The 21,031-nt window shown below is 32.6% G+C and overlaps 2 protein-coding genes and 1 pseudogene across 4 annotated transcripts; 2 read left to right on the forward strand and 1 right to left on the reverse strand.

Annotated features, from left to right (window-relative positions):
* Positions 1-1,079: 1,079 nt before the first annotated feature.
* LOC113864282 (ATP-dependent zinc metalloprotease FTSH 4, mitochondrial-like) lies at positions 1,080-6,628 on the forward strand. Of its 3 annotated transcripts, none has more exons than XM_027497831.1 (7): positions 1,080-1,300; positions 1,896-1,974; positions 2,240-2,503; positions 3,494-3,730; positions 3,835-3,959; positions 4,637-5,113; positions 5,223-6,628. In XM_027497831.1, exons 1-7 carry the CDS (start codon positions 1,274-1,276, stop codon positions 6,099-6,101), a joined length of 2,088 nt encoding a protein of 695 aa, XP_027353632.1. In that variant the 5' UTR covers positions 1,080-1,273; the 3' UTR covers positions 6,102-6,628. The 3 variants fall into 3 exon arrangements, with proteins under 3 accessions (XP_027353632.1, XP_027353635.1, XP_027353633.1); XM_027497834.1 differs by having other exon boundaries at positions 1,132-1,300; positions 1,896-1,977; positions 5,223-6,626; XM_027497832.1 differs by having other exon boundaries at positions 1,132-1,300; positions 3,509-3,730; positions 5,223-6,626.
* A 908-nt stretch (positions 6,629-7,536) lies between these two features.
* Positions 7,537-14,764, forward strand: LOC113866245 (annotated as a pseudogene).
* Positions 14,765-19,714: 4,950 nt separating this feature from the next.
* LOC113865556 (NDR1/HIN1-like protein 13) lies at positions 19,715-21,031 on the reverse strand. Its single transcript, XM_027500203.1, has one exon. The coding sequence runs from the start codon at positions 20,877-20,879 to the stop codon at positions 20,100-20,102; it is 780 nt and encodes a 259-aa protein (XP_027356004.1). The 5' UTR covers positions 20,880-21,031; the 3' UTR covers positions 19,715-20,099.

A 21,031-nucleotide genomic window follows, 5' to 3' on the forward strand; every position in this document is an offset into this window, starting at 1 on the left:
TACTATATGGTTGAATAAAAGTTATAATATATATGGTGTTAATGAACTATTGTAAAAATTTAATTTTGATATATTAATTTTTTATATTGTTATTTAATCATAAACTATCATACGAATAAAAATATCTAATTTTTATAATAATAAATGTAGAATTTATATTTAATATATATTCATAAATATATATGGTTGAATAAAACTATCTATTGTTTTTTTTTTGTCTGGTAGATGTTTAGGCAGTGTACTGTTTTATATTTGTAAGAACAACATATTTTTTTTTCAAGCAAAGCTTTAAATTTCTTGTCAAGTCGAATTAGATTAATGGAATACTTAGCCTTTAAATGAATATAACTGTTGTTTTTTAAATGAATATAAGTTGTTCAATTAATATGGGAGATATAATGATGTACGTGTACGGTTTTTAAATTTTTAAATGAATATAAGATGTTTTCTTCAATTTTTAGATGATTTAACTGATTTAACCCTGTAAATTCTCCTACTTTCAGATTATTTGTAAGAAGATTGGATTTAATAGCTGCAATTTCTAGTCTCCAACTTCAATAATTCTAAAATATATTTTAAAAAATGCAATATTTGAGTAAAAACCACTGAGCCACATAAATTGATGAAATTCTACTCCTTGTTTCACCTTAATCAAATGAATAAAGTGGGCTGAAATTGTTGTATTTCTCTCAAAGTACATTTAAAGTGACATAATTTTAATCCAACCAAACAAAGTGTGAAGAAGCTGATTACCATATTTTTCTTCCCTACATCTGTTCCAAAATCTTTCTCATATCTTCCTTGGCTTCTACTGACTTCAAATTTTCCCCTTCCATTCGCCTAGTAGTCTTTTCTCTTTCTTTCTTATAAAAAAAAAATCACCATATTTTTGTTATTTTTATTTCCATAGCTACTGAGTACATAAATTTGTATACTCATACTTATTATTTGTAATTTATCAATTAAATTATAATTTATAAAAATGTTTTAAATAAAATACAAAATTGTAATAAAAATATTTATTTAAATTTGTAGTTTAATTATATATATACATATATTAAAAAATCGAAAAGTAAAATAGAAATATCCGATTGAAAAAAGGGAAAACGTCACTGAAGGAAGGCTCTGAAAACCTAATGGCTGAGAAGAAAGAAAGCACAAAGAAATTGAGGTGTGAGCGCTGAGAAGTCGGTGAGAACGTGGATCGTTCTTTGGTTAGTGTTTCCGATCTTTCATTGAACACAACACACTTAACCTAACATATTTCCGTGACATGGCTTGGATGCGTTTGATAGCGCAGGTCAGTTATTTCATCAATCATCAATTTTCACCCAACCCTAAATTTTAACACGAGCAAAGATTTATGTGAAGTTTGCATATTTATTGATAACAGATTGTTAGGTTATTTGTTCATTTGAATTAGAAATGGAAGTACTTAGCAGCATAATCGTCGCATTGCCTATCTTTTTGTTCTTTTGCTTCATGGGAACAGAGTATCGGAAACCATGCATTGGGCAAGAATGAATTTGTCGAGAACTAGTGGATGTTAAAAATAATATTTGTTTTGATGTTGGATGTGTATTGAGATTCACTATCTCTTAAGGTAAGACACCAACAATAACAAGATTTTTTTGTGGGCCTCAACACTCAGTGAAGGGCTGTTGCAAAATTATTTTCAGTTACATCCCTTGATTGTAATTCTTGGCAAATTTGCATATATTTAAATAAGAGACGATCAAAGAACCATAGGTAGCTACTTGCTAGTGTCATATAAGTTATGCATAATGCATGCAAGCGATCAACTATTGCTTAAATTTACACGAAGCCAATTTTCATCTATTATAGGTATCTTGTATTAGATTTATTTGTTATATAATTTTGTAATTTTTTTACAGGTCGCAAGGCATCAATCAGAATTTGGACAGGTCAGAAGTTTGTTGGCTAGAAGCTATTTATCGGTTAATAAGCTTGAAGGTAGTACAACTACAAAACCCTTGTTCCTATAGTACATTTAGTTTGTACAATGTGTTTCTATAAGTTCTTGTTCGTGTATCTCTAGTTTACTGTAACTTTGTTTTTCTGAATTATTTTAGTTTGGAGATTAACTTTTAAAATTTTATTTTGCTGTAGAATTTTTTAGACGTTATAATTGTCTCTTTTCTAGATTTAGGTTTTGGGAACCAAGTAAGTGCTGGTCTTTAACCTATCATCTGTTGCATCCACTTTCAAAACCCTGCAGGAAATAGGCTTTTCTGCTCCCAGGAAAGATTCCAGTCCAGCTATGTTGGCAATCTGGCCCGTCGAGTACGTGATGCAAATGAATCTTGTGAAATTGCTCATCTCAAGGAACTTTACCATCGAAATGATCCTGAAGCTGTTATTAGAGCATTTGAAAGTCAGCCATCTCTCCATACTAATCCTTCGGCACTTTCTGAATACGTTAAAGCATTAGTGAAAGTTGATAGACTGGATCAAAATGAGTTACTCAAGGCTTTGCGAAGAGGTAAATATTTGACTAGAACTGCTCATTTTCGTTTGACTGGATTTGCATATGATTGTACTTTGCCTTGTTTGTCTCATTTGTTTTCAGCAATGGCTTGGTGACTTGCTAACCTTGCTCAAGGAAATGGAGTTTTTCTTTCACTCCAAGTATAAACTAGGCATTTGCTTGTCAAGCTGAGTTAATTACTACCCTGTCTAAAGGAAGAATTTGTTTTTGGTTGTGGCCTAAGTAAAATGTCTTAAGGAGTAAAATGTCTTAAGGCATGGATTTATTTGCATTGCATTGAGAATCATAACTCACTGGATATTAGGATTTGGGGTAACGTTTTTTTAAATGCATATAGTAAATAGAAATACTTTTGATCTTCTTCCATTGACTGTGAACTCTCCAATGCTAAATTTTGAGGGAAATCGTTTTGGCATTTTTTTTTTTTTGTTAGTTGAATTATGGTATCATTATATTAATGAAACAGCAAAGCCAACTAGTATATATGTCAGTCCCTGATCTTGTTTTCCTGCAAACCAGTGAAAGTCATTATCTAGAATGGTTTACGGTTAATTATTTTCTATTGGTTGACATTTATCATAGTCTTTTGGTGGGAATTGTGAATTTCAAATTTCAATTGATGTCTTCCACTGTTAATCATTTTAAAGAAAAGATACTTTACGTTAATCTGTGCTATAGTGCTGCAAGCGTGCAATCACAATCTCGATGTCTCTTTTGACCTTTAATGAGGTGCTATGACCTGTATTATTTCATATAACTTAATTGCAATAATAAAATGATGGAAGGATGCCAACCAAAATCTTCTGTAGAGCTACTTAGGAGTCTGCAATTTTTATTTGAAAAAAAATTACATTTCAATCTTATACTTTCTTTAATCAAATTTGTTGTTCCTGTTCTTTGTTCAATCAGGTTATTTTCACATCTATTTCTTTAGTACAATTTACAGATAGAAGTTTTGACGAAGCAATGTCTGTGAATTTTCAGGTATTTCTAATTCAGTCAGGGAAGAAGAAAGTATTGGTGGCTTTTCTACTCTTAGAAATGCTGGAAACCCTACAAAAGATGAAATTCTTGGAACTGCAAGTGCTCCTATTCATATGGTGACTGCAGAAGGTGGGAATTTCAAAGTGCAGCTATGGCGTACAATCAGGTCCATTCTGGTGGTTTTCCTCTTGATTTCTGGTGTAGGAGCAATCATTGAGGATAAAGGAATTAGTAAAGGTATGGTCTTGTCATTGTAATGTTAACCTATGAGCTTCTCAGATTAATTCATTGAATCTGAATTTGATGGGAACATTCTCTATTTTGCTTTTCATCTTTCCTAGGACTTGGTATGGATATAGAAGTACGGCCAATTATGGAGTCGACTACTAAATTTAATGACGTAAAAGGTGTTGATGAAGCAAAGGCAGAACTGGAAGAAATTGTTCACTACCTCCGAGATCCTAAGGTAGATTTCTCTCGCATTTATCTTGCATGGACGTCTTGCACTCCAGCATGAGTGTTCAAACTTTTATGTGGTGGAAGAGCAATTTCACCAGTATCCATTACATGTGTCCTAATCGGCTGTGATCAGGTTGATTACTCCATTTGATTGCTAATATAGTGCCACCATAAGTATTGTTACTGTTTGGGTGTGGAGATGCCCGTACAAAGGTGCTACATAAATCCTAATGTTGTTGATGAGGGATGTACCATTTAATTAAAACATGAATAGGAAATAGTTGATGAGAAGTAAGTTTCATTGCTTTGGATTGTAAGATCTAAATGACAACTGTTGTGCATGCTGTTAACTTTGGTTCCTTAACTTTCAACATGTCTGTAATCAGTAAAATATTAGTTTGTGATGGAGTAAACTGGAATAGTGTGTTTTGGATTTTATTTCAGCATGATATCTTATTTTAATACTTGTTTCTCATCTGCTTAATAGTTAATGTCTCCATTGGTTGAGGATTTTTTACAAGAAACTGAGGGCCAATTTGGATGACGTTCATCATATGTGCTTAGAATGACCTCTGTCCTACTTAGAACCTAATTATGTTTGACTCCACTTGATGTCATATCCCATTTTTCATACAGGTGTATTTTCCTGTTCTATCTTCTGATGACTAATTTCCCTGGTGACAGCGCTTTACTCGTCTTGGTGGCAAGCTACCAAAAGGTGTTTTGCTTGTTGGCCCACCTGGCACTGGTAAAACAATGTTGGCAAAGGCTATTGCTGGAGAGGCTGGGGTTCCTTTCTTCTCCTGCAGTGGCAGTGAATTTGAAGAGATGTATGTTGGTGTTGGTGCACGAAGGGTGAGAGAACTTTTTTCTGCTGCAAAAAAGCAATCGCCTTGTATAATCTTCATTGATGAGATTGATGCGATTGGAGGAAGCCGAGATCGAGAGGACAAAATGTACTTGAGAATGACATTAAATCAGTTGCTTGTTGAACTAGATGGATTCAAGCAAAACGAAGGCATTATTGTGATTGCAGCTACTAATTTTCCAGAGTCACTAGATAAGGCTTTGGTGAGACCAGGGCGATTTGATTGTCATGTTGTTGTTCCCAATCCAGATGTAGAAGGAAGGCGACAGATTTTGGAATCTCACATGTCAAAGGTAACTTGGTCTTTGTCAATCTTGGTCTGCTGCATCTTCTTTTATTTTCTTAAGAACATGTTACAAGCTTGTTATGCTGGTTTTCTTTGTTCAATATAATGCGGTACAGGTTTTGAAGGCTGATGATGTTGATCTTATGATCATTGCTCGAGGTACACCTGGGTTCTCTGGTGCTGACCTTGCAAACTTGGTTAATGTTGCTGCTCTCAAGGCTGCAATGGATGGTGCTAAATCTGTGACCATGAATGATTTAGAGTTTGCAAAGGACAAGATTAGGATGGGAAGTGAACGCAAGTCTGCTGTTATATCTGAGGAGAGTAGAAGGATGACTGCTTTCCATGAGGGCGGCCATGCCTTAGTGGCAATTCATACTGATGGAGCACTTCCTGTTCACAAGGCAACTATAGTTCCTCGTGGGATGGCTCTTGGCATGGTTTCTCAATTGCCTGACAAAGATCAGACCAGTATCTCACGCAAACAGATGCTTGCCCGGCTTGATGTTGCCATGGGAGGCAGGGTTGCTGAAGAGCTTATTTTTGGAGATAGTGAAGTTAGTACTGGTGCATCATCAGATCTTTCACAAGCAACTAGTTTGGCTAGGGCAATGGTTACTAAATATGGTATGAGTGATGAAATTGGACTAGTCACTCACAATTATAATGATAATGGGAGAAGCATGAGCTCAGAAACTAGGCTGCTTATTGAGAAAGAGGTGAAGAACTTGCTAGAGAGGGCTTACAACAATGCAAAAACTATTCTGACCACCCATCATAAGGAGCATCATGCACTTGCAAATGCTCTTCTGGAGCACGAGACACTTACAGGAAGTCAGATAAAGGCATTACTTGCAAATGTAAGGTCCCAGCAGGAGCAGGAGCAGGAGCAGTCGCCTCAAACAGTTGAAGCTCAGGGAAGTTCACAGCCGAATTCAGCTGCTGCTGCTGCAGCTACTGCTGTGGCCAAGGCTCAAGGTGTTTCCCCAGTGTGATCATTGCGGGAGAAGACAGTGGTGACTGGTGACACATGCTTCTGAATAACTATTGTGGGATTGAAATGTGCAGATGGTAACTTATTCAGTGTTTTTTAAGGTTCATGTGGTTCCACTTTAGCAAATGGTGTTATGACTGGGTTTTGAGTGTGTTTGACCTGTTCCTTAAAGATTCATGTGTTTGAGGGTCACTTGTTAGCAATCCCAGTACAACAGATTTTTCATCTAGGAGGATTGGGTCTGAGGCCAGACCAGCAACTATTAATGCATATAGCTCACTTGGTTCAACCGCATTGTTTAGATGAATCCAATTGACGATATCATAGGACACATTGATTAGTCATGAGATCGATATTTTGGATCTCATGTCACTGAATCCAGACTAGACCCGAATGTGCCACTGAGATTGTAATAATTCAAATTTTATTGGTGACAATAGCAACGGATTGAATGTTTACTTCTCTAAACAATCTATTTTAGCAATTTCAAATTGATATGAGTTGAATAGGACAGTTATAATTCTCTCTGATGTCTACGCATGTTAGAATTGTAGGTATGAGTTCTAAACAAAAAACAAATAATCAGATAAATTCTCGAGCTTATAACAAAAAAATAAAATAAAAAATCTTAGAGCTTACTTACTCATTTGGATCTGCATAATGATAGAGAAAATAATTAGTTAGCCATAGCCAATAAATTAGACATATAATATCGTTATACCCATCACTTTAAATCTATACCATAACTTCCAAAAGACCGATTAAGGTTAAGATTAAATGTTTGAATTTAAACAATTAAAATTTTTATGAAAAATATCAATAGATGTTAAATAAGGTATTATAATTAGTTTTATTATTTAATTTGATGTGTCATTTTTATATTATAGATATAAATATTCTTTTCATTTTTAAAATGTTAGATAAATTACAATTATCAGTTTAAAGAAGGTATACAATATTTTTTTTAAGTTTAAGGATACTAAGCATCAATACAAAATTTGATTAAAAAAAAAAGAACAAAAGTCAACTGATTTGTTAATAATAAATTATTAAAAAATAGAAAAAAAAAAAAGAAAAGCATAAAAGTTAAGGTCTTTTTGTTTTCTATTTTTAAAAATAGTTTTTTTTTAAATTATTTATTAATATAAGTTCTTAAAAGCTATTTTTTTTAAAAAAATATTTTGATTTTTAATATAATTCGTAATAAATTTTATTTTTATTTTCTTTTAAAAAAATTAAAAATTGTTTTAAAATATAATTTTTAAAAATTGGAAAAAACAAACAAACAAATTGACCCTAAATTTAAGTGTAACGGCCATTTAAAACAATGTTGTATGAACTTTGAACGCTATAAACTCGATCCTTCTTTATGTTGCTTTTCCAATCTTTTTTAACACTCACTTATACGAACTTAACCTAACCACCTATTTTGTCGGATGGCTTGGAGTCGTTTGATAACGCAGGTCAGTTATTTCATCAATCAAACCCGCACGCCACTGATTCTAACCCAACCTTTTCACCTATAATCTTTATGGAGAATCATAAATTTGATTCCTTTTCTTTTGGGGGTGTGAGGGTGATTCAGTATCAAATGTAAAGAAGATATTCATAAAAGGATTTCAAATCTTCAAAGTAAGCATCAATCAAAATATATGCTTATGCACCTTAATTCCCAGTGAAATTAAATGCTGTTGCATTTTATTTTATTTTTTTTATCCTTGAAACTGAGACAAATAAACACTTACATTACATCCCATATCCGTAGTCATGAAAATTTGCATATATTTGAATAAGAGGAGATTATAGTACCATCTGTTGTTAGTCCCTAGTGTCATGTAAGTTATGCATGCGTGATCAATGATGGCTTATATTTACGTGAAGCCAGTTTCCATCTATTGCATGTTCTTGTATTAATTATTTTAGTTTGTCAAATAGTGGTTTTATGATTTATTTTTACAGGTTGCGAGTCATCAATCAGAGTTTGGACGGGTTAAAAATTTGTTGGCTAGAAGCTATGTTTCGATTAAGTTTGGACGAAGTTCAAGTACAAAATCCTTATTACTATGACACATTTAGTTTATACTGTGCTCCTGTTTAAAGTAACTTTGCTTTTCTGAATTATTTTACATCGGGGGGTTTTTACTTATCATTTGTTGCACCAACTTTTAAATTTCTATAGAACGCTCCCAATCCAGCAACGATGCTGAAGCTGTTATTAGAGAATTTGAAAGTCATCCACATCTCCATACTAATCCTTCGGCACTTTCTGAATATGTTAAAGCATTAGTGAAACTTGATAGACTGGATCAAAGTGAATTACTCAAGACTTTGAGAAGAGGTAATAATTTGGCTAAAACTGCTCATTTTCTGTTGACTAGATTTGTTTACGATTGTACTTGGCTTTGCTTATCCATATTTCTTGTCAACAATTGCTTCATGACCCATTAACCTTTCTGTCCATGTTTGCTCTCCCAGAGTTAATTCTTTTATTAGAAAGCTGAGTTAATTTCTACCTGTCTAAAGGAATATTTCTCTTTAGCTAGTTGTGGCCTAAGTAAAATGTCTTAAGCCATGGATTTAATTTAGTTGCGCTGGGAATCTTAACTCACTAATATTAGAATGTCGGGTTAAACATTTTTTTCAATGCATTAAGCGTGCAGTTTTTTTATTAAGAAAAATATTTAATACAAATACTTTTTGATTAAAATCATTTGGTATTGCCTTCTTTTTTTTTGCAGGGTAAATTTATAGTATCGTTATATTATTGCAAAAGCAAAGCCAACTGGTTTATATGTCGGTCCCTAATCTTATTTTCCCTCAAACCAGTGAAAGTCTTAATCTAGAATGGTTTACAGTTAAATATTTTCTTTGCTTATTGACAACGATCCATTTGTCGGGTTGCATCGATCATAATCTTTTGTTGGGGTTCATGAATTTTTATAGTGGATGTCTTCCACTATTAATTATTTTAAAGAAAAGAGACTTACTTTTGCCAATCCTCATACTTCTTTTGACCTTTAATGTATGGTGCTACGACGTATTACATTATAAAAGTTACGGGACAAAATTTATATATAGTATCGTGTACATAGACTATTGGTGTTATTTTTGCATTAGAATTAGAATTTCATTTCAAGTATAATAAAAATTATTATAAAAGTAAAATTTCAATTTTAATTAGATTACAACACCAATAATGCCCATTACAATGCGTAAGCACGTTAAGTTTTGTCTTCAAATGAAATGATAAAATGATGGAAGACTATAAGCCAAAATCTTCGGTAGAGCTACTTAGGAGTAGTATGCAATAGTTAAAATTTAACATGTTAATCATATATACACTTGTCTCAAATTTGTTATTCCTCTTCTTTCATCAACCAATGCTCTTTGTATTTGACATTTATTTCTCATGGGCAATGTATACTAGAAGTTATAAACCAAGAGATGTCTGAATTTTCAGGTATTTCTAATTATTCAGTGAGGGAAGAAGAATTTATCGGTGGCTTTTCCGGTTTTAGAAACATGGGAAAACCTATTGAAAGTGGAATTATTGGAACTGCAAGTGCTCCTATTCATTTGGAGTCGGGTCATTGGAGTTTCAAAGGGCAGCTATGGCAGACAATCAGGTCCGTTCTAGTGGTTATTCTGACAATAACAGGAATAGCAATGATTAGGCATTATGAAGAAGTTGAAGAACAACGCAAAGAAGAACGTAAAAAAGAAGTTGCTCGTAACGGTAAGGTCTTTGTCACTGTAACCTGTGAGCTTCATAGATCAATTCACTATGGATTCTGAATTTTTACCTTTATTAGTACCGGTTGCTCAGGATGTGACGTTGCGGCCAATTGGAAGACCAAGTACTAGATTTAGTGATGTAAAAGGTGTTGACGAGGCCAAGGCAGAATTGGAAGAAATTGTTCACTACCTCCGAGATCCTAAGGTAGATTCTCTGCCATAAATTCATATGCTCTCTTGCATAGATGTCTTACAGGAGTGTTCAAACCACCATGCACCCCTATAAAAAAATAAAGTGAATGGCTGAGTCATACCTGGGTAAGCAACTCTCCTCAAACAATTAACACTGCTGAGACCTCTACACTAAAACAATATCTCCACCGTTTGAGGTCAAGGATAAGAACAGGTCTTGAAAAGCCAATACAAAGTTTCAAAACAGCAATAAATCTTAGTGTTGTTGACTAGAGATGCACCACTTAATTCAATCATAAAATAGCGAACAAATTGATGAGAAATCCGTTCCATTGCTTGTGTAGTAAGAACTGACTAACTCGGAAGTTGTACATACTCTTAGTCCTAGGTTTCCTATTAGATTGTTCTTTGTCAATATTCGTTTAGTTACTTTAAGTTCCTTAGCTTTCAACATGCAGTCCAATGTCAAAATATGCATCCGTGCTAATGCTAAGTCTTCACGTGCAAAATACTGTTTACTATGCTTTGCTGGTGCAAACTTGGATAGTAGGTCCGGGATTGTACTTCAGCCTGATAATTATTTTAATACTTGTTTTCCAGCTGTATAATAGTTACTGCTTCCATTGGCAGTGAATTTTGATATATTAAGTTGAAATAGGTGAAAATCTTTATCGAAGAAGTTTAGATAAAACATTAAAAAAATTGAAAAATTGATAATTTGCTGACTTTATCTTAGTTTTAAATATCATGATTATTTATAAATATCATTCATCATTATATTTAAATTGTTTAATATTATAATATTTACAATATTTTAGAATTATATCTTCTAGAATTATTTTATAAATAAAAGATATAAATAAATTTTTTTGAATTATTCTTAATATTTTGTTAAACTATTCTAAAGTTTTGTATCATACTTCTCTTTGATACAAATTTTTGTAATTTTAAGTATTGTGCACAAGTGTTCAAATTTTGATTGTGGTAGTATTCTAGTAAAAATGCTTGTAATGCAATACTTGAACTTTGAAGTTCAAGAGATTGTTCCTAAGCCTAGTAAAAAAATATATAATAAGACCTACTTTTCATTTTATCGATCAATCCTGCCTAGTTATTATCGGTATAGTCAAGTAACTTCGAGTTATTCATTATTTGGTAGCATATAACATATTCTTTTGTGCCTTGTAAATATCTTATAATTCTTTTTACTGTTCTAAAGTGAATTTGCCTTGAGTTTTGTATGAATCTTGAAAGAAGAATTATAATATACAATATGGATGGTCATGTTGATGTAAGATACAGTAAGTTTTTTGGTCAAACTTTTGTAGCATGATGCATCAACTTTTGATACTTCATCATTTTTCTTCAATTTCTCATTTATTACTAGTGAAGTTTCAACAATTTTATAGCCATTCATCTTTAATTTCTTAAGCAATGCTTTAATATATTTATTTTGTGAGGTAAATATTCATTCTTTCTTTTGTTTTACTTCTATACCAAGGAAGTAATTTATTAAGTCAAGGTTGGTCATTTTAAATATCTTCATTATATCTTCTTTGAACTTAGCTATCATATTCATATTGTTTCCTGTGCAGATAAGATTATTCTATATACAATGAGACTATGACTATGTCATACTGACTTTAGAAATTGCTATATAAAGTTGGCTCACTTTTTCTCCTCATGAATTCTTAACTCATGAAGTATTGATCAATTTTGATGTATCATGTTTGTAGAGCTTGCTTCAATCCATATATAGTCTTTTTTCAGTTTTAATACTTTGCCTTCATTACGTTTGTTGACGAAGCCTTGTAGTTACTTCACGTAAATCTTTTTTTAAAGAATGTCATTAAGAAAGACAGATTTTACATATAGTTAGTAAATGTTCCATTCTTTTTGTACAACAAGAGCAATTAGAGTTCTTATAGTATCCGGGGAGGGTAATTGAAACAAATGTCTCATTGTAATCAACTCCAAATTGTTGTAAAAATTCTTTAGCTCTCAACTTTGCCTTGTACTTTTGTATGGTGTCATTGGGATTAAGCTTAGTCTTATAGACCCATATTACCCCAATGGTATCATTATCTGTCGTGTAGTTTACTAGATTTCATGTGGTATTTTTCTCAATCATTTCTATCTCTTCTTCCATTGTTTTGATGTTGCTTCAAAGCTTTAGGGTTTAATTATGGTCAAGTTACAAGTTTTGTTTATATCCACCAAAGGCCTAGTTTATCTCGAAGTAGACTCTAGTGAGAAAATTTATTGTTGTGGGATGAAAAACTCTTACATATACTTGAGACTTTTTCAATTCGTTGAAGTTGCTGTATTGTATAAAAACATTTTTTTTTCTCCACTTTGTCTTTCTAATTCCAAACAGTGTTTTCATCAACTTCAACATCTCAGCTAATAGTAAACTTTTTGGTCTGCAAGTTTTAGATTCGATATCATTTCGACTGTGTGCTATACTCCAAAAAGATATGTCGTACAATTTTGAAAAGGGTTTATTATTATTTTATAAAAATATGGTAATGTTTCTAAGCTTAGTAGATAGCCAAATGTTATGCTACTTATGATTTTTGGTGTAAATGATAAGTAATGTTGAAATATATTAGTTAGAACAGTTGAAAATAATAACTGAAAAAGTTTAGCTAAGACACTCAAAAAGATAAAAAAATTATTAGTTTACTCACTTCATCTTACTATTACAATGTAATATTATAACTATTCAAAGACATCCTCTACTATTATGATTTGATAGTTTAATATTATAATATTTATAATATTATATCTTTTAAAAGTATATTGTAACAAAAAAAATATAAATAGATTTTTCTAAATTTTTCTTAATATTTTTCTATACTGTTTTAGAAATCCGTATCATGTTATAATAGATTTGTTATAAGAACTGAAAACCAATTTGCGTGATGTGTTCATCTTATGTGCTTAAAATGACCTATGTCATTCAATCCTGTATTTCCCTATACTATCTTTTGATGACTTGTTTCCTTGGTGACAGCGATTTACTCGACTGGGTGGCAAGTTACCAAAAGGTGTTTTGCTGTATGGCCCACCCGGCAACGGTAAAACAATGTTGGCTAAAGCTATTGCTGGAGAAGCTGGTGTTCCATTCTTCTCACGCAGTGGAAGTGAATTTGATGAGATGTATGTTGGTGTTGGTTCACGAAGGGTGAGGGATCTTTTTTCTGCTGCAAAGAAGCAATCACCTTGTATAATCTTCATTGATGAGCTTGATGCTATTGGAGGAAAGCGAGATCGACAGGACATAGCGCACTTAAGAATGACATTAAATCAGTTGCTTGTTGAGCTAGATGGATTCAAGCAAAATGAAGGCATTATCGTGATTGCAGCTACTAACATTCTAGAGACACTAGATAAGGCTTTGGTGAGACCAGGGCGATTTGATCGCCATGTTTTTGTTCCCATACCAGATGTAGAAGGAAGGCGACAGATTTTGGAATCTCATATGTCAAAGGTATATATACTTTTGATGGAATATCTATTTTGTTGCTTGGGTTGAATGGCTTATGATTTCTAATTTCTGAGGCTCTTGTTCTGTGGTCATACTATGTTGGTAACTAGCATGCTTTCTTTAATCTGTCCGTTCATAATACCGTGAAAGTTGTCGATTATTTATTTTATTTTTTATAATATAAATGTGTCATAAATGTGAAATATAGCACTTGTTTTAGAAGTAAACTTCTGACATTTATTGGCAACGTCGTATCAAAGGATATGTAATATATCGCTGTCTTTTACAATCCTAGTCTCAATTTCTTAAGTTCGTCATTATATGCTAAAGCTTGTTAAGCTGGTTTTCTTTGTTCAATATAATGCAATACAGGTACTAAAGGCTGATGATGTTGATCCAGTGATCATTGCTCGAGGTACACCTGGGTTCTCTGGTGCTGACCTTGCAAACCTGGTCAATGTTGCTGCTGTCAAGGCTGCAATGGATGATGCAAAATCTGTGACCATGAATGATTTAGAGTTTGCAAAGGACAAGATTAGGATGGGAAGTGAACGCAAGTCTGCTGTTATATCTGAGGAGAATAGAAGGATGACTGCTTTCCATGAGGGCGGCCACGCCTTAGTGGCAATTTATACTGATGGGGCACTTCCTGTTCACAAGGCAACTATAGTTCCTCGTGGTACGGCTCTTGGCATGGTTTATCAAATGCCTGAACAGGATCAGATCAGTATCTCACGCAAACAGATGCTTGCCCGGCTTGATGTTGCCATGGGAGGCAGGGTTGCTGAAGAGCTAATTTTTGGAGATAGTGAAGTTCGTACTGGTGCATCGTCAGATCTTTCACAAGCAACTAGTTTGGCTAGGGAAATGATTACTAAATATGGTATGGGTGATGAAATTGGACTAGTCACTCACAATTATAATGATAACGGGAGAAGCATGAGCTCAGAAACTAGGCTGCTTATCGAGAAAGAGGTGAAGAACTTGATGGAGAGGGCTTACAACAATGCAAAAACTATTCTGATCACCCATGACACACAGCTTCATGCTCTCGCAAATGCTCTTCTGGAGCACGAGACACTTACTGGAAGTCAGATAAAGGCATTGCTTGCAAATATAAGGTCTCAAGACAGCCACAAATAGTTGAAGCTCTTCATAACACTTCACAATCCAATCCAGCTGTTGCCTCAGTGGGATCTTCGAGGAACAAGACAGTGGTGAGGTCACATATTCCTTCCATCTGGTAACTAATTTGGTTCCACTTTAGTGAATGTTACTTAAATCCTGAGTCAGGCTCACACCATGTTACAGTGAGTTAAATAATGAGTTGGATATCCCATTCATTTGTTTTAATAAGGAAAATGTTACTTGTACATTTAGAGGGAATACCTTTTCGTGTTGTGTTCGATTTACCTGATTCCAAAAATGCTTTGTAAATGTTTTTATATTTAAAAATATGATGTCTGATGAAAGTTACTATTGCGAATATGAAGACCTGAGAAAAAAAATGTAAATTATTGTCCAACTCAGTTCTTGTTTTAATTCAAATTTATAAAGTATTCTTTGTGTAGTATCACTAATTTTTAATGTTGATATGTTTTCCTTAAGAAGAAAAATGTATTCCACTAATCTAATTTAAAAGCAAGGATTTATTGATGTAGATAAGATTTTACAAATATAGATTTATTTGAAGACTTTCTCTTTTAGATAAGATTTATTTTAAAACCTTCCAATTAAAGGAAAATAATTATTTTTACTCATTTTCCTTCAACTTTAGAATTTATTTAAGAGATATTTTTTTAAGAAAAAATAGATTAATTTTTTAAATTAATAAAATCATATATATTAAATTTGTACTGATATGTTATTTTATATATTTTATTCTGAAAACTTTTCAAATTCATTTTTTTCCCATAATTTTTCTTTTCAAATAATTCCTTTATTAAAGAATTATTATAATTTTCATGTTCTTCTTTTAAGTTCTTATAATAATTTTTATTTTATATGATAATTTTTAATTATTTATTTCATTGGATTATAAAATATTTGATAATTTTTAATTATTTTATAACTTTTAAAATTAACTCTTAAGTATATATTTATACTAAGGAATCACATAGTCATTAAAATATTTTTATTGGAGGTTCTTAGAAATGGTTCTTAACTTAAAATTAGCTCTCCATCATTAATCACCAATAAAAATGCTCTACGCTAGAGGCCTCAGGGATAAAAAAGAACTACACTATTTCTCAAAATAATTTTGTGTAATAATATTAAATTTAAATTTATTAAATTTAATTTTAAACAAATAATATAATAATTTTAATAGAACTCGCAAAAAAAAATCCAAAAACTTTTAGTTTTACTATTAAAACAAAAAAAATAAAAAAAATTATTTAACACTATAAAGTAAATTTAAAAATTCATCTGAGTTTCTCCGGTAAAGCTGCTCTTAATGTTATATTCTATATATAATGAATCTTTGTCAAAAGTCCCCACTCCTTCACCCTCTCTTTTCTTTTATCCAAAAATTTCATCTGATTGGCTACAAAACAAAAGCTACTCAACCCTATCAGCCTGTTTGTATACCCTTATTAACAGATTTATAATCAAATTGATAAATGTTCGCTTCTCACGAAATATACCTTACACAAATAGATTTCATCACTATTTACTCAACTTGTTTGCATGTATTTATAGAAAAATATGCGATGTATCAATAAAATAGGATTTTTTTTAATATTTAAAGTAAATTTTTATAACACATATATAACATAATAAATAAAAGGTAAAAGTAATTATATATAATATTTTTTTATAACAGCATTATATATAGTATGAATTTTTAATAATTTAAATAATAGAACTTGTATTTATATTCTTCCTTCTCTTGGTTAGTTCATTGCATTTAGCTACAACGGTGGAGACAAAACAAAAAAGGTACATGTGACGTAATGTCTATTATTAAATAATTATCTATAATAAATTTATTAATCAAAATTTATCTTTAACTCTTCTATAAACATCTGTTTCTTCGAAAATTTACAATTTTTTATTTATTCTTTTGGTTAATATCTTGGAATTTTTTAAAATTCTTATAATAATTTATTAACTTGTTCTATTATTTATTTATGTAAGTTTAGTTTGACTCAAAATTTGACTGGAACAAAGCACGAAGGAGATGTATATATATAACATTTTATTTTCTATTTGAATCCTATGACGTGCAAGAATGAATTAATGAATGTGAAATATAAACCTGTATAATTGATGTAATGTATATTTGTGTTTTTAAAAGAACAAAGTATTTTTGATTAAAAGTGTTTAAAAAATTATTATGATTATGTACTTTTAAAAAATATAAACTTTAAAAAATATTTTAACACTTTAAAGAAATTAAAAATTTCAGTTAAAAATATTTAAAAAATAAATAAACTTTCAGACTCAAAGTAATCAATAATAGATACTATCACATGGCCAAAATTTCATATGATTATTTAATATAAAATAATAATGCATTTATTATTGATTGATTTAGTTTAACCAATATATTAATTATGTAACATATTTTCCCACAACTTTAAATTCCAATGTAATTGATACACCCTTGAATTCCACCTAACCTCCACCAGGTCCAGCAAACCCTAACAACTGAGCGATTCAAAAAATAAAATTTGGAAATGGATTAAAAAAATTTAACTGAGCGAACTGAAAGAAACTAATAATATGTAAAATATTTGATATTTTCTATTCGCTTATGGGGAGAAGGTGCTCTAGTGCCCAAACAGCCCAGCGTGAGTGCCATGTTATTAGGATACTTGTTTCTTTTATCATAAGCTAGCCGTTCAATAATGTTCCTGAAACAAATGCTTGCAATCATTTATTTGACCATATACCACCAAATTATTTGCATGGACCATTAATTCCATTAGACTAAGGACAAGCATTGTCATTCTGTGCTCTAGGGTCACAATCATCAAAACGACCATTCTCCAATTCCCATTTATCATTTTTTTTTATAATGCTCAAATTAAGTGTGTCACAAAACTACAAATTAAACACGAGTCACAGCATTGATATAGATTTGATACTCGGGAGCACGAAACTTTCCCAATAATCAGTGATATAACATAATGTCATTCTCGAGATCGTTTTCTCTTCTGAAATTGGACTCATAGGCCCTTACCTTGTGATTCCAAGATACCAGCTTCGCCAATTCTTCAAATAGGTTCACGTGGTTGGATTAGTGCCATTGACAATTGCATTGGAAGTGACACACACTTATATTATAGGTATAGGAAATTAAGCCATAAATTACTAGCACATATATCATAATCTTATTACATCACTACCTTTATGCAAGTAACACGAGGAGACCAAGAAAAACAAATTAAAGTACCAAAAGAGGGGACACAAACTGAGAAAAAGAATTGGAGGATAGTTGATAGATCTAATTGCCTTGCCGACCAGAGACCAAAAACCCATAGTAACCACGTGCACCCAAATTAAGACACCCTTATCACTATCATGCACTTCACTTGATGAGTTGATGGTGGTAAATGAGAAATCACTTGTACAGTTACACATTCAGATTTTGTTTATAAAGAAAAAGGAAGTTTTTCTTAGTATACAGAGAACTTGTTCTCTCCTTATTTGCTTTATTTGTAGTCTTGCTATGGTCGTATTAATTAAGAAAATAATAAATAAAAAATATTAAAAATTATAGTAAGCTATATTTTTTTTCTCTTAAAGGAAGTTTAAATTATACTTTTTTCCTTAAAAATTTAATATGTATTATGTTTAAGTTCATTTTAATATAAATGAGCAGTTTAAATTTTTTTTCTTTTGCAGTAATTCTCCATATGATTAATATCTAATTTTAAATTAAAAAATATGGTTCAAACATCTTTGAAAAATACTTTTACCAATTCCTTGAAATACTTGTTTTTACGGTGCATAGGATCGATCACTGTCAAAATGTATGGAGCAGGTAGGCCCTTAGGATCTAATCCAATATCGAAGTTTACATGTGCCTGAGGAAGGAAATTGGGATTTCCACGGCAAAGAGAGGTAGCCATAGGAAGGGTAGAAAATGGAAAGCATTTAAAGATTCGTACAGTACCCACGACTCATTGCCTTCAGATCCACAGGCACAAATTTTTTGGGATCTCTGCTTTGGCCCCAAAATAAAATTTTGACCAGTCCACTTGGTAAAAGAAAGAGAGTTCTTGTTTCTGCTGCGTCTTTTCCATTCCCTTAACTAACACACAAACTACGATGTGTGCCTCATATCTTTGTTAACTAACTGATTTGTTGCTATTAGCAGTTAAGTGCACAGTAATGTATAGAACAGAGGAACGTCGTTTCATAGAAACTCAAGTGCGCGTGGCAATTGGGTGGGACAGAACAGCATCTGATCTAACGCATTTTGCATCAGTTCAGGTACTTTTCTTTTGCTTCTAAGTTGAAACTCTCAGTCAGTCTGCCAGAAAATCTTGAACAGCACCTACAAATCCCTCGTCTGCTTCTCTTTAACTTATTTTCCTCGTTTCGCTCTTACATTATCATCCTATGATTCACCTCTTCACACAAACTCTAACAATCTCATTTAAATAGTTAATTAACACAACAGAAAATATTATTTATAGCTATTTTTATTCTTTATCTACATACAGCTGTACATAAATAATTAATATTAAAAATTAATTAATAATCATGTGAGTAATTAAAAAGTGTGTATTGTTTTCAATTTTAATCATTTAAATAATATCTAATGATTTGTTTTTATTTTTATAATATTATTCTCATTTTCACAACAGTATTGTTCTAATTCATATTATTTACTGTAATGACCAAACCATCATCATTTTTGTTGTTACTTTATATTATTCATATTCATTCAAAGAGAAATGTTAATATACTCTTCAACACATTTTATATATTTAGTTTATTTTAAACAAATCAAAATACTAAGATTATAAATTGATTATTTAAAAAATAATATTTTTTTAAAAACTTTATCAATCACAAAGCATGTGCAAGCGTGTTAAAAAAATTGTATTAATTAGTATTCCTCTTCAAACCAATGTACAGAATCTGAATGGATCAAGATTGGTAGAGAGTGGGATCAATTAAGCAGAGATCTATTGAAGACAACAAAGACATAGAGGAGTAGCTATTAGATTTCAAAACCCAGATATAATTGCAGTTGCATTACTATAAAAACTTTGAAACAAATTACAGCAGCAAACTACAATGACAAATTAAAAAAAAAAACTAAATTTAGGGCGCTTTCTGCCCTAAATCTCATATTACAAGCTCAAAATTATTTTTTTTTCTTTTTTTCTCACAAATTTCACCTTCTCAACACATTCTTCTTGAATAGGCTAAGAAACTCGTGCCACATTTCATGATTACCATAATCAATCCATTCCCCCTCTACCGAAAAACAAAAACAAAAAAAGAATGAAATTTAAAAATAAAGGGAGAGAAGGGATGGATGATAGAATTGATTATTGAAACCGATGTTGATAATAACGAATTTGGCAATGATAATAATAATAGAAATAACCAATGAAAGAACTAAAAAGAGAACTTCCAGATCTTGATTCGAAGATCCACCTTACACTCAGAGTCAATGACGGAAGCGATCGCCGGAGACTTACCGGCGGGAACCGAACCTTTGATTCCGTCACAGGTGACTCTAATTCCAACCTTCTTGCTCTTGAGCCAATCCATCTTCATTTTGACCTTAGTATCCATCTGAATCTCAACGGGGAAACCCTTCTTGTTCTTCAGACCCGATCTGAGGCTAGTCAACGAGTCCGTGTCCAGATCTTGGGAACCCGACAGCACCGTTCGGAGACTCGTCTGGTTGTTCTTGTCGGAAGTAAACGCCGTGAGAGACCCGTTTCCGATGGGGACGGAGTTAGAGAAGACGGTGACGGTGAAGGGGTCGTAGAAGAAAACGAGGTGGTTGTTGGGGTTCTTAGCGATGAGGGTGAGGTTGAAGAGTGTGGTGAGGTGAGAGGGTGAGTCGCTGGAAGTGGTGAGGTTCATCTTCGCAATGCGGAGGTTTGTGATGGAGAATTCGGGTCGATGAGGACGGTACAGTACGTACAGTGCGGCTCCGACAATGGCGGCGAGGAGCGCCACGGCGAGGACGGTGAGGATGGTCCAGAAGCAGCAGCAACAACAGAGGTTCCGGTGGGAGCGTTGACGGCGGTGGTAGTGAGATTGCGGCCGGTAAAGTTGACGGTTTGGGTTGTAGAGTTGGGATTTAACGGGGCCGGGATTGCCGTTAGCGGTGGCGGCGCCGTTAATTGCGCCGTTTCCGTTGGGTTTGGATGATGGGTCTGTCATTTTGGAAGTAGGGCAGTGTGATGGAAGTGAAGTGCGGTGAGTGATAGAGGGGGTTTGAGGAAGGAAGAAGCTTTGTAGAGGGAAAAGAGAGAAGAGATAGGTACTCAGAACCTAAAGTGGATGCTTCCACCTCACCAATATTCTTTTCTTTT

The sequence above is a fragment of the Abrus precatorius genome, unplaced genomic scaffold (genome assembly GCF_003935025.1).
Source record: "Abrus precatorius isolate BTA unplaced genomic scaffold, Abrus_2018 Scaffold4, whole genome shotgun sequence".
NCBI lineage: Eukaryota > Viridiplantae > Streptophyta > Magnoliopsida > Fabales > Fabaceae > Abrus > Abrus precatorius.

Excerpts from the sequence above, each read along its gene's own strand:
- LOC113865556 (XM_027500203.1), bottom strand. The coding sequence starts at position 20,879 with ATGACAGACCCATCATCCAAACCCAACGGAAACGGCGCAATTAACGGC.
- LOC113864282 (XM_027497834.1), top strand. The coding sequence starts at position 1,274 with ATGGCTTGGATGCGTTTGATAGCGCAG. Across the intron at positions 1,978-2,239 it reads GGTTAATAAGCTTGAAGGTA|GAAATAGGCTTTTCTGCTCC; the intron begins GTACAACTACAA and ends AAAACCCTGCAG. Across the intron at positions 3,731-3,834 it reads GGATAAAGGAATTAGTAAAG|GACTTGGTATGGATATAGAA; the intron begins GTATGGTCTTGT and ends CATCTTTCCTAG.